Source organism: Musa acuminata, chromosome BXJ2-1 (assembly GCF_036884655.1).
Source record: "Musa acuminata AAA Group cultivar baxijiao chromosome BXJ2-1, Cavendish_Baxijiao_AAA, whole genome shotgun sequence".
Lineage (NCBI taxonomy): Eukaryota > Viridiplantae > Streptophyta > Magnoliopsida > Zingiberales > Musaceae > Musa > Musa acuminata.
The window spans coordinates 4206766-4220469 of NC_088338.1; the positions used below are offsets into that span (position 1 = coordinate 4206766).

Sequence of the window (13704 nt, forward strand, 5' to 3'; positions counted from 1 at the left end):
ATAAAAATCACTAAGAGTCTTCTCTTATGCTAAAGACTAATAGAATCTAAAAACTATGAGAATATTCATAGTTTTTAGCCTCTATAGAATCTAAAAACTTATAATACATTTAATAATTAAGATTATGGATACTTAAAATAATCAGGGCTCAGTTATAATGTTCTTAAATAAAACTACAATGATTTTATTTATTAATAAAAATACATAAATCTATTCAAAGATATTATAAACGGATATGTTTCACCCATACTTATCTCATTCTTCCATGATAAATAAAAACAAATATACACGCCTAAATTTGAGATTATGTGAAAATAATTATTTTTTGTCTTCATTTATCTCGACAAATCTTTTTAATTTTCATCCAACATCACATAAACTCTTATACAATTCATTTTATAAAGTATCAAAACTTATAATAAGATTGATAATCAAGACTAAGGGTATTTAAACTAAGTAAAATTTGGTCACAATATTCTTAATAGAGTCATAGTATTTTGGTAGTCACTGTCCAATTACTTTGATTCATCAACTTGATAGAGTCATAATATTTTGATTAATTAACTTGATAAAGAGATAGAATTAAACGACTAAAAATGCTCAAATTTAAATTAAATGATAATATATTTATCTATCCTAATAAATCAATTCAATTATATATTCTGCTCACACTTTCATTCCACCACTGAACTTATTTTCTGATAACATATTTTAGTTCAAAAACATTTAATTATTTAGGTTTTTAAGAATAGAGCAAAAAAATAATATATAATGAGAAAAAAATGTGGTGATTTAATTCTCTGGAAAAGATAATAAATATATAAAACTCCAAAATTGTTAGGTTTTATATGTGCGTCGTATTTGTAATTTTCGCGATATATGAAACCGTCAACGTTTCGGCGTTGACTGGGTAACGCAGGCTTCCCTTCTCCTCTTCCTCTCTCCCCCCTCACTCGTTAGATCTGGAGAACCTGCAAGGAGAGGAGCAGGGGAAAGAGGGGAAACCCTTCGGACCATTGATCGTCGTATCAGATCCGTCTCTTTTACTTGGTTGATCTCATTCATTCCATTCCCCCATTGGGAATCCGTTCCAAGATCTTCGACATCAGCAAAGAAGCAAAGAAAAGCTCCGATTTTCCTGGACTGTGATGTGATCTCTCTCTCTCTTGTCTATCGCAATCTCAAATCCGTCGTGAAGGATGAACAGCACGTACTCTGCCGTCCCCGTGACTGCGTCCATCGAGCTCCAAGCCAACTCCCCAGTCCCGCCGCAAGTTCCTCCCAAGAAGGAGTTTTTGGAGGAGGAGTTCGACGATGACCTCCCCCTCATCCTCGACGCCGACGGTGCCGGGTACGGACCTTCCGCCTCGGGCTCCGGCGTGCCCGGCGCCGTCTTCAATCTCGCCACCTCGATCATCGGCGCCGGGATCATGGCCCTTCCCGCTGCCATGAAGGTCCTCGGCATCCTCCTCGGCTTCGTTTCCATCGTCCTCATGGGAATCCTGTCCGAGATCAGCATCGAGCTCCTCATCCGGTTCGCCGTCCTCTGCAAGTCGACGTCGTACGGGGACGTCGTGGAGTCCGCCCTCGGTCGCCCCTTCAAGATCGTCTCCGAGATCTGCGTCATCGTCAACAATGCCGGGGTCCTCGTTGTCTACTTGATAATCATAGGCGACGTGATGTCGGGCTCCGCCAAGCACGTCGGCGTCTTCGATCAATTGCTCGGGCATGGCGAATGGGATCACAGGAAATTGGTGATCTTTGTGGTGCTGGTCATCTTTTTAGCCCCTCTGTGTGCCCTGGAAAAGATCGACTCGCTTAGTCTCACTTCGGCCGCCTCCGTTGCTCTTGCTGTTGTCTTCGTGGTGGTGTCGTGCATCATTGCTTCGGTTAAGCTTGCCGAAGGCCGAACAAGGACTCCGAGGATGGGGCCGAATTTTGGATCCAAAGCTGCCATCTTGGATTTGCTGGTGGTCGTTCCGATAATGACAAATGCCTATGTTTGCCATTTCAATGTTCAGCCAATCTACAATGAGCTCAAGGAGAGAACACCAAAGAAGATGTATCTTGTTAGTAGGATCACCACAGTGTTGTCTGTCGCCATCTATGCTTCGACTTCTATATCAGGGTATCTGTTGTTCGGAGAAGATACCGAGTCAGATGTCCTGACAAATTTCGATAAGGATCTTGGAATTCCGTTCAGCTCGATCCTGAATTATGTGGTCAGGATTGGATATGTTCTTCATCTGGTTCTTGTTTTTCCTGTCATTCATTTTTCACTCAGGCAGACAGTAGATTCGCTGGTGTTCGCAGGATCAGCTCCTGCAAGCAGGAAAAGGATGTTGGCTTTGACGGCCATCCTACTTTGTGTTATTTATTTTGGTTCTACTATGATACCAAACATATGGGTGGCTTTCAAGTTCACAGGAGCTACAACTGGCATGTCACTAGGGTTCATATTTCCAGCTCTTATTGCCTTGAGATTAGATAAGCAAAAAAAGATCTTAAAGCTTCAAGAGAGGTACATAGCATGGGTGATGTTAGTTTTGGCAGTGGTCGCTAGCATTTTAGGAGTTGTTGGCAATATTTATACTCTTAAGAACATGTCTGAATGATTTATATTTTATGTCAGCTCCAAAATAGGTATAGGAATGCGAAGCTGTGCAATTATTCGTCAGGCCGTGATGGTGACCAATTTATGTGATTGATTAAAAATTAAAAATTTTGTTAATAACAGAAGTTCTTAGTTGTTTTTGAAGTGTCTTTTGTCACATATTGGCTTGATAAGCAGCAATGTAATATGCTTCAGAGGAGATACGCAGTTACAGGTCTAGGCTTTGTAAGCTACTGGAAGAACTTTTACAGGGTTGAGACATCCATTCTGATCCTGTTCTCAATTTTAGGCATTCTATCACTGCTGGTGAAGGTTGGAATACACAGATAGAGGCATGCTTCTGAGATGCAAATCGTTGTATCTACTGAAAGAATCAGGATACTCTATATTGTTCAAGCATTAGGTTCATGTATTTCCTTGATCCTCCTGGTAAGTCCACACTTCTTGTGGCTTATCTTTTATTTGGCAAAAAAAACTTGATTGCATTCCAGTTCTTCAGCCAAGCTGTGCAAAGTTCCTAATATCTGCTTGTCAAAGTGTTTGCAACTGACTCCGAGCATTGTTGTGAGCCGTGACTGCTTTGCAAGAACATGCTTAAAATTAACCATGAAGTCTTTATAGACAGGAGCTTTTGTTCTAACATTATCAGTTGTTGTTTCAGCAAAGCTCTCAGTTGATACTTGGTTAGATTTCTGAGGAGCATTTAGTTAGCTTAGTAATTTCTTTAGTAAGAGTAGTTGATTTGGATGCCATTGTAGCTGTTTGTTGTCTCAGAATTTGTTTCTCTCGAATTTAGGCATATCTTATACTATAAAAAGCTCTCAGTTCAGATTTGGTTATGATTTCTGAAGGGCAATTGTTTGGGTTAATGACTTATATAATTAAAATAGTTGATTTAGATGCCAATATACAATTCTGTTGTTTTCGAATGTGTTTCTCTCAAATTTAAACATTATTTTATACAATAGAAAAGCAGATACAAGGGGGCATGATGTACACCTGATGTGATCTTGTTCTCATTGCTTTCTTAGCCTCATTACAAACACTTAATCTGTGTGTACAAAAAAAAACCAGAAGACATTCTAAATGAGTGATAGGAAATGCAATATTCTGAGATTTCATCTATACCCAATAATCATGAATTAGAACACTACTTACATATCCTCAAGCTTTTAGGACATGCCATTGTATTCTGTCATCTAATTGTTCTTTAAATTGTTTCTTGTTGCTTGATTTCTTTACTTTGCCAAACTATGATTGTTCTTTTGACACCAATGACAGCATATCCAAAACAGTGGGAAAGATTTAAGAATCAGTCCAAACTTCACTTGAGGCCTTTCTCATGGCACCCCTTGGTTCAGTCCTATACTTGCCCATTAAAGTTAGCTTCAGAAAGTATGCTGCATGTGTTTTCTTAAACAAGAATGTGAAGCTGTTTTATAGGGAGTGAATAATTGTGGAATGGATATTGGTAAGTTAGCTATCACATTTTTTAGTTTCCATCTGGTTCCATAAAGAACTGGCTCCTATCTTCTGGGAGTACCAGAAATCCATTTTCTATTGTTCACACAAAACAGCTTATGTGTAGTGTAGTACATGAAGTTATTGTTCAGAATATATACTAGTTATTATTTATCCTAATATTATATTTCAGGACAACTAGAAAGACCTGTAGGTATATTGTCTATATAGCAATTTCAGCAAAACCCCTACCAAAAAATGAAATGTAGTCATAAAGCTGTTCTGTCCCTGTTTTTGTAAAAGGCTACAGCTTGAAATCAGCTTTTGAATGAGATCCATAATTCATGCACTTGGAACTCCCTTCTGGGTTTGAATACTGGTGCTATTATGCATTTCTTGTGATAATAAATGTCCTCTTGTTTGGTCTCACAAGTAGGCTAAGCTGACTAAAAAGCTGTTCTCGACCTGTATGGTATTTTATTTGGAGATTTTGATTCCATCCACTTTTTAGCTTCCATTTCTGCTGTAGAATGGTTTTATTCATTGCCATCTTGTAGTCTAAAAATGCACCTGTAAGATATGAAGCCTGACTCTCAATTGAACTTTAAATGTCAGAAGGAATTTTCATTGAAGTCACTATGTGAAGCTTTGTACTAAAGATTTATCTCATCTATGATAGGCCAATTGGAGAGTTTTATGTAATTTAAAGTGCCAAAATATCTAAGTCTTCTTATCATTTTTTTGTTTCCAGATCGGAGAATTGTTGATCTGGAACCAACACCACCATTATGTGTAGGTTAAACTTTGAAGACAGGTTATCTCATGGATCTCATGAACCTGCAAAGAGAACTTGATACTAATAAAATAGCATTCATTCATATTATTACTATTGGATGATACTGGATGTACATCGATGCCGATGAGATAATATTACCAATGTATATCAATATCGATGTATATCGATGCTGTAACGGTCCAGTGTGTCACTGAGACTGATGTTACACTGACATTGAAATCACAATTGGAATATATGATACCAAATCACCAAATGCTAGAGATGGTCTCCAGTATCTGCCTGCCTTAAGTGCCTAAATGTGTCACATATAGGAAACTTTCTTGTGATCTGATGAACAAATCCATCCTTCTTCCCCCACAGCAGTCATCATCCATGTTCTTTATTCTCTACTTACCATGCAAAAGACTAGCACAAAAGCAACTCTAATTCATTTGCAGTGCCACTTTCGCACACAACAAAAGGAACAATCACCTCCAGTTCTCATGCATCTTTCATGAGCATATGCACACAAGCAATCCCAAAGTCGGACTGAAATCAGCATAAGATAAATGAGTAGGCCACCCAGATAACTACTCTTTCATTTGGTGGTGGTGGCAGCTGATCACTTTAACTAGAAACTATGAAGAATTTAGAAGACGAAGAAAGAATAATTTGGCATAGGTTGTCCTCATGCACCCGTATGAACGAACATTTTGGTGCATGATTTGACCATCTACGAGACTGAAAAGAGCATGTCCTCTTTGTTGCATACATTTTGCATCATCACATAAAGAAAAATCAACAGCTAATAAGTGTATTTAGTCAGCGTATAACTCCTAAGAAAAATCATTTCATGCAACACATTTTTGCCATCCAAGTGTCACCTTGATTTTACCATCAAATCCTTGCAAAATTTGTGCTAGCTACAGATGATTCATATCAAAATGAAAGACAAAATCTCATCCCTAAAAATATCAAGATGATCGATATCTCATCCTTAAGGTAGACAACATTTCCCATGCGCCATTCTTCAAGTTTATTTTATCTAGAAAACCAAACTAAAATGTATTACGGTCATAAGAGCCATTCCCCATCACTGAACATTTTGTTTTTCACATATTCTAATCGCATACGCAGTGGTCAACAATTCTGCGGTCTAGGATGTCATTCTTTAAGGTGCTGGAATGCTTCTGTATCCAATAAATGGAGCAGTTAATTTTCGACTATCTCCTGCTGTTTGCTGTCTTGGCCTTGCTCAGGTTGGCAAGCTCCTCAATCAGCTTCTTCTCTTCAGTACTTAAGCTCTTTGGAATCTCGACCTGCACACGAACCAACTGATCTCCCCTGGTGTTTGGCTTTCCAAGGTAAGGAACACCCTTCTTAGCCATTACCAGAGTGGTACCTGGCTGTGTTCCAGCTGGAATCTTCAGCTCCACCATTCCATCCACTGTGGGAACCTTCGTGGTGGTCCCTAAGATTGCATCAATGTATGATACCTTGCACGTGTAGAGAATGTTAGTTCCATCCCTCTTAAGCACAGGGTCTGAAAGAACTTCAATGAATACATAAAGGTCTCCCGGCGGGCCGCCTCTCCTTCCAGCATTTCCCTCTGACCGGACCCTCAGCCGACTACCAGAGTCAACCCCAGCAGGAACTTTCAGACTTATTCTCTTTGTTCTCCTCACACGACCATCTCCTCTACAGGTGTTGCATGGGGTAGAGAACTCACCAGTGCCATCGCAAGTTGTGCAACTCATAACCTGCTGGAATACACCCAGTGGGGTCCTTGCCGAAGAGACAACTTGACCTTGACCTCCACAAGTGTTGCACTTGCTCGGCTGAGTACCTGGTTTGGCACCAGAACCATCACAGGTTCCACAACTCTCTAGCCGTGTAATCTCTATCTCCTTTTCCACACCAAAAATTGCATCTTTGAAATTTAGGATAAGATTGTAGCTCTCATCATCACCCTGCATAGGCCTGTTGCGAGCTGCTCTGGTTCCACCCATCCCACCCATCCCTCCCATGCCTTCAAATAATGACTCAAAGAGATCAAATGGGTTGCTGAAATCCTGCACTTGAAAAAAAAAGTTTAATAGAGTTAGGCAAGAAACAGAGTTTATTGATGATTATCCTTCTGCAGAGTAAAGCCTGTCTCTAGCTGATACTCACCCCCATGCCCATGCCAGCACCTTTGAGGCCAGCTTCTCCATACGTATCATACAAAGACCTCTTTTCATCATCTGACAAGACCTGTAGCCAAGTGACTAGAATGTCGTAAAAGAGTATATTAAGATAGCTGCTAAATCTACTTGTTTGAACAAACTTATCCATGAGAAGGGGAATAACCTCATAAGCGTTACTAATCTCCTTAAACTTTTGTTCTGCTCCAGGTTCTCTAAAACAAATAACATCCAGCAAAAGTTAGTCCCACCTCAAGTTTAGCAAAATTGCTCATATATAAAGCTGACAAAATCAAGAGATCAATGATGGAAACTATTTTGCATGATGACCTATTGTCTAAAAATCCTTAGCACACATATTACAACAGCTACCATTTTGGTCAATAATTGCTAAATAAAGAAGTTACCTCCATCTTAAGTTTAGCAAAATTGCTCATAGATAAAGATGACAAAATCAAGAGATCAATAATGGAAACTATTTTGCATGATGAACTATTGTCTATAAATCCTTAGCACACATATTACAGCAGCTACCAGTCTGGTCAATAATTGCTAAATAAGAAGAAAACTAACAGAAATTATGCAGACTGTCCAGTTGTCCATTAAACATTATCCTCCATCTGCTATTCTTTCTCTATTATTTGTAACTATTTTTGCTTCTTCCTTTTTGATTTTAAATGCTTCTTTCTCCCTCTCCTTGCTCGTTCACTTCATTTTCATACTAAGTGAACAAGCCTGGGTTTGGATTGGTTAATATGCCAAGGCACAAAACTGATTTTACATGTCATGCTTAAATTTTGAAGCCTCATTAGACCAGATTGTTTATCATACCAGATAAATGCTTCGTTTTCATAAACATAATGCTACTGAAAAGAACATAACCCAAAAATTGTCATCGATCTTTCATGTACAAACATTTTAAGTTTTTAACTAAATAATCAATTAAAATTTGCTGCTGAGAAATGCATTCTCTGCACCCAAGTGAATGGACAGAATAATTTACAGGGTAAATGTCTTCTTCTCATTTTTTATTGTCTTCGATACACACCTATATTTAATTTTCTTCTCTTTTTCTGGGGATGGAGGTAGGTGAGTGGGTGGATGACTTGTTAATTTTTATTCTTTAATCATTATTTTCATGACTGAAACAAAACATGAACATAATGTGGCAAAACATACACATTATCTCTCTACTCACTTGTTCACATCAGGATGGTAATTCCTTGCAAGCTTCCTATAAGCTGCACACCAGAAGACATCAGCATACATAATCATGTGTAGTTAAAAAATAGATTAAAAAATAGATAAGCAAGCACTAGTTGACAGCTAGTCTAAGATTATGGAAATTAGCCTCTTGTTCAGTTATTTAGGTAGGCACATGGTCCACAACATACAAAAGTAAAAAAAATGTTTTCAATGATTAAAATCTCAGTCAATACCAGTTTTTGTAATCAGTCAAACTGGTACAATACCAGTACACCAAGTGCCAAGTGGCATACTAATATATATATATCATGGTATCACCAAACAAATAACAAAAAATTAAATATGAATCAGTACTAACTTATATGATCTAGTCCCCATCATTAGTCAGACTGGTAAATACCAGGTTGATATGTATTGGTCCAACTAGCATTTAATTCCTTAGTTGTTTTATTGCCAAGGAAAACATACTGATATAACTAAAAGTTCAGGGTAAACCAGTCTATGACTTCCAAGTGTTCCATCAGAACCATACAACCAAGATAGTAGAAGGTTGGTGGGCCAAAATAAAGTATTATTGTAAACTCAGACACAGTGAAACATGGATTGAGAAACTAATCGTATGATTTGTACTAATTAGTATTTACTGGTCCAACTAAGAATCAATGTCAGACCATATGATTTGGTATCATCAGTTGGTCTTTCTTTGTTATTTTTTAGGGTGATATTGTGCGGTACAAGTTGATATATAACTTGGTGTGCTGATACTGTGCTGGTTCGGTAGATTACTGAAACTAGTATTGGACGTAAATATAGTGGTAAGATTCATCATTCAACAATATGAAGGTGAACAGAGAACATATATTGCGGCACTGTCATAAAGGGCAAGATAACAAAGAATTATTAGTCACTAGACAGTCTATTTCCTTAAATTAAATAAATAACAAACTTGCATCACAGGACCTATAAATGCAAAAGCAACAGGAAAAAACCCATAACAGTAGCAAATAGAAAGAAAAGAAGGCCGAGTCTTGTGAGAAATACTTGCCACTTTTTATTTCAGATTTGCTTGCATTTCTTGATACACCAAGGACATCATAGTAATCCTGCAAAAGATGATACCACAGGGAAAAATGATCAAAGATAAATTTACATTTACATCAACATATAACTTGCCCAATCTATGATCAAATATTTCAACTTAATTATAAGGTTAAAAAACAATGCATTATAAACACAAATGCACTCACGGCAGCAGCTCTGACAACAAATCGTGCTCCCCTATTATGCCTATTTAGGTGCGGCACCTTATTAAATAAAGCTGATGAAGACACTTGGGCAAGAAAACTTGCAGGTGATGATGCCAGATTACTTGAAGTACTGCAAATATACAATAAATCAGTGAGTTTGAAAGGCTATAGATCAAAGTCAGACTTCATAGATAACACAGACATAAGAAATGCTTTTTTCATTTGGTTAATTGAGTTCTTATCACAGTTTCTGATATTTACTAAAGGTATTGATCACTTACGCACTTGAATGAATCAATTTTGACAGATTCAGCAAATCTGATTTGCTTTCATGTAGGCTCCATGTTTTCAAGTAGAACTCAATGGTCTCGGCTAGTTCAATTGAGAACTGAATTGAAATATCTCAATTACCAGAGGTAAATTGCTCCCTCATGTATTGTTGTCTTGGGCAATCACCTACTACGTGGGTTAGTGCCTATGCATGACACCTGGGCAATGCTTGCCTGAACCACCATATATATACATAGAATACACAATCATATATATAAACAAATACATTTATGTATGTTTTAGTGAATATAACTTCACATGCACTGTATACATTTATATGCCACCTTAATATAATAATGACATGTATCGTACATGAATCATCCTTTATTTTTAAATTTGATTACTGCTAGAAACCACAATTCATTAACATTTCCCAAGAATTAATATTATGTCAATGGTGTTTCTACAAGAGAGAGTACATTAAAATGCTAATCATAAGTTACTGTAACATATATGTAGAGGTGTCGATGCTTTTGGTCTGCTTCGGTTTAATACAGCAAAGCAAAGACATTCACACCTGACCCAAGCTTCATGATCCCAAGTCCCAACAATGATAAAAGATTTCTGAATTAAAGCTTAAGCCATGTAAATAACTAGTCAACTTAAGTTTGAGACAAGACTTTCGATTAAAAATGCAATTAAAATCAGGATCACAATCAAATTGGATTTAACCTCATTTTCAAGGAAACATATGTTTGGCACCAACAGATCAAAGCTCTTGAAATATATCTGATTTGTCTATCCAATGGGCAATCTTAAAGAAGTCAGGTAGGGTTAACTTGACTGGTGGTTTTGGGTCAAGATTGGAACCTCTAAATATATGTATAATTGATTTACAAAATGATGAGCTGCATTTGTGTAGGTTTGTCATTGGCCTGTAGCCTTGGCACTTGTTAAGTTACTGCTTCAGCTTTATGATAGGATTACCATCCAAAATTGCCTTGGTTACTGGAGTCTTCATGGGACTTCTTCAGTCAAGATCTCTTTTCTCTTGATAAAGTCACATAGTTGATCTACTTCCAATCAAATTTGAAGTGGAAATGAGAAAATCAAACCAAAATACCATATTTTTCTGGTTACAGCAAAAGAAACCTCAGATAAAAGTGTCCAAAATAAAGAAAAATGTTGAATCCCAAACAAAAATACTTCTGAATTTTTTTATATAATTCATGTTTTATTATAAAAGCAACCAAAAATGTAATGATCTTTGATTGTACCAAAAGACTCTTAAAATGGGAGTCACAAGCTTTAACAATTTACTTCCTCAACTTGATCAACTTTGCATTGTTAGTCATACTTTTAAGTCATTATTTAATAATGCCAACATTTGTCAATCATGAAAAAAAATTCTTCCCTTTTCTCTAATGTTTAAACTTTTCTATCTTGTCTTCTTTGTTTATCCTTTTCCAATTATGGTTGAAACGAAAAATCAAGGCTGAAACTCAAACTTAAACTACTACAAATGACAAAATTGCTGAAATGTTTCGTTCAACAATTGGCTGAAACAGACATTTCAAACCATAACACACACTATGCTGGTATCGTAGCGTGTATGGATCTGGACCAAGTCTATGCACGTGCACATAACAAACACAACATGGCATGAAAGCAAGTGCTGTAACAGGATAATTCCTGACATGCATATGTGCCATGGAAAGTTGAGAGCTAAACTGATCCTTGCAAAAAGCATAAAAAAATGATAGAATGTAGTGCAAATAAAGGCATCTTAATCAGTAAATAACTTAAGGCTGTAAAGACAAGTTAGGTATCTAAAAGTGAAATTAAGAACTCTGAGGCCAATTCTGCCTTAAGATAACATAATAAATTCTCACACTACTAAAATGAATCCCATGGTTATAGCATTTCAACAATTTTTAGTGTAAAAAAGGAAGCCACACAAGCCACATATACAAGATTATAAGATTGATATTAAGAAACACAATAAAGAGAAATAGCTGTATGTTTTCTGAAATTTAAACCTCATTCAACAACTGATGAAAGCCAAGGCCTATCATTTGAGAGTTCAAGTAACCAGGATGCCCTAGATAGCCCATACATACATTAAATATTCAAGGCCTCATGGCCAGTTGAGTACTAGAACAGAAGCACAGCTGAATTGTGCATATCTCACCTAATTGTATAGTAATCTACAAATTGTAGAATATGTAGAGGAAAAAAGCACACCAACAGATACATAAGGAATATATTGCTCTTTCAGACTTAATACAAAAAGATGATATAGCTGCTTACACAATTTGAGGCATCAGCACCATTTTTGTATAATGACAAGTCTTAGCTCCTGGAGATGCATTTCTACATATCACCTGAGATTGCACTCCCAACCGAGGCACTGAAATCCCTTTACATGGTAAAGTTGCCATTGGACTGGTGCAGCCAATATAAGCAAATTCAACCTCCTTTTGTCTCTCTGCAATAGCAGATAGGATAATCAACTTTCTTGTATTAATAAGAATATAAAGATCACATTGTCATGACATTATTATTTGCCTGTTGTGTTGCTTGTTTCATCTACTCGTGCAAAAACACCCAAAAAAAAAAAGCAAACATGTCCCATAATATTATGTTCCCACCAAGTTCCACCAATGACCTCTAGCAACTCTTAAATAGTTTATGAACAATGATCCAGCATTAACTAGTTTATGCATCTAAGTCATAAAACCAAAAGTAACTCATAATACATCACACAACACAAAGTTCCCAGAGTATATGAACTTCTTTATCCAATTGGTCAGGTCATTCCATGTGCTAGAAGAACTTGCTGAAATCTTCCATGCTCTTCCTAGTTATCAAGTAATAACTTCCTTATATATTGGGTCAATGATTTAACCATTTACAGAGTTCACCACGTTTCCCCATCCTTCCGCAATTGTCTCAATACTTTCTCATCTTCTTCAGGATTCCAGATGAAGAAATTATGCACAAAGGTAATGTATCAGACTGCCCTTAAAAAAATTCCGAACTTACATCCAAATTAGAATATCCTAAACAGAACAAAAGGTCTCAGAGGTCAACAATTTAACCATTTACAGATATTCCCAATGTTTCCTCATCCTTCAGTGTCTCAATACTCCCTCAGCTACATTGGTGTTCGGATCAACTCATTATGCACAAAAGTAACTATATTAGCCCGCCCGAAAAGGACAAATTGACTTCACACCAGATCAAAGCCTCACTAATAACAATATTGACATCTCAGATTCTTGGCCCAGCCAAGAACCACCCGCACGCATCCGTCTTTCCAGTCTCTGCATTCACTCAAATACTTGATTTAGACTGCTCCAAAAGCAAATCTTCAGTTTACTGTCTTCGAAACCATTAGGAGATAACCCGTACATCTCCGATCAGGCAAGGAACAACAGTCTTGACCAACGACGAAGATAGAATACCACCAAAAAACTTTCATGGCCACCACGAAGAAGATTTCAATATAGTAACCCATAGAAATGAATATCGTGAAGATTCAATACTAAGAGGGGAAAATTCTTAGCATAGCTAAGAGCCTTGGCCAGCCGGACACCATCAAACCGATTTGGCTTCAGGAGAGGATGGAGGGCTCCATACCTAATCCAAAAGCGGAGGAGGCGGAGGCGGCGGTGGGGATCCGCTTCTCCCTTCCCTGGGGCAGGGGATCGAGGCCGACGAGGTGTTCGCGAATGCGATAAGAGGCCGCAAGAGAAACTGCGAGAACGGGTGCGCCAGGCTAATAAACGGATTAGGATCTCCTCCAATTCGTGCACCAGATCAATTTATCAAATGGCAGCTCTCGGTTCGGATCGGATCGGATCCAATCGGAAGATCCCGTCACGGAGTGCCATCTAAAACCGTCCATGGGATCACCATCAGTAAATGCGAATCTTGATGCTAAAA

At 37.5% G+C, this 13704-nt stretch overlaps 2 protein-coding genes across 2 annotated transcripts; one reads left to right on the forward strand and one right to left on the reverse strand.

The window, feature by feature from the left end:
• Positions 1–896: 896 nt before the first annotated feature.
• Positions 897–2758, forward strand: LOC103984698 (amino acid transporter AVT6E-like). The gene has a single exon (XM_009402251.3). It carries the CDS (start codon positions 1200–1202, stop codon positions 2613–2615), a length of 1416 nt encoding a protein of 471 aa, XP_009400526.1. The 5' UTR covers positions 897–1199; the 3' UTR covers positions 2616–2758.
• A 3054-nt stretch (positions 2759–5812) lies between these two features.
• LOC135598515 (chaperone protein dnaJ A7A, chloroplastic-like) lies at positions 5813–13541 on the reverse strand. The gene is made up of 8 exons (XM_065092393.1): positions 13399–13541; positions 12067–12244; positions 9487–9616; positions 9285–9342; positions 8232–8274; positions 7200–7248; positions 7023–7103; positions 5813–6922 (listed from the first exon to the last, which is right to left on the reverse strand). Exons 2-8 carry the CDS (start codon positions 12195–12197, stop codon positions 6074–6076), a joined length of 1341 nt encoding a protein of 446 aa, XP_064948465.1. The 5' UTR covers positions 12198–12244; positions 13399–13541; the 3' UTR covers positions 5813–6073.
• Positions 13542–13704: the final 163 nt, after the last annotated feature.

Bases quoted from the DNA above. Each gene is read 5' to 3' on its own strand.
- LOC103984698 (XM_009402251.3), top strand. From the start codon at position 1,200: ATGAACAGCACGTACTCTGCCGTCCCCGTGACTGCGTCCATCGAGCTC.
- LOC135598515 (XM_065092393.1), bottom strand. From the start codon at position 12,197: ATGGCAACTTTACCATGTAAAGGGATTTCAGTGCCTCGGTTGGGAGTG. The intron at 9,343-9,486 runs GTGAGTGCATTT...CATCTTTTGCAG, and splicing joins TTGTTGTCAGAGCTGCTGCC to GATTACTATGATGTCCTTGG. The intron at 8,275-9,284 runs GCAAGTATTTCT...TCTGGTGTGCAG, and splicing joins CAAATCTGAAATAAAAAGTG to CTTATAGGAAGCTTGCAAGG.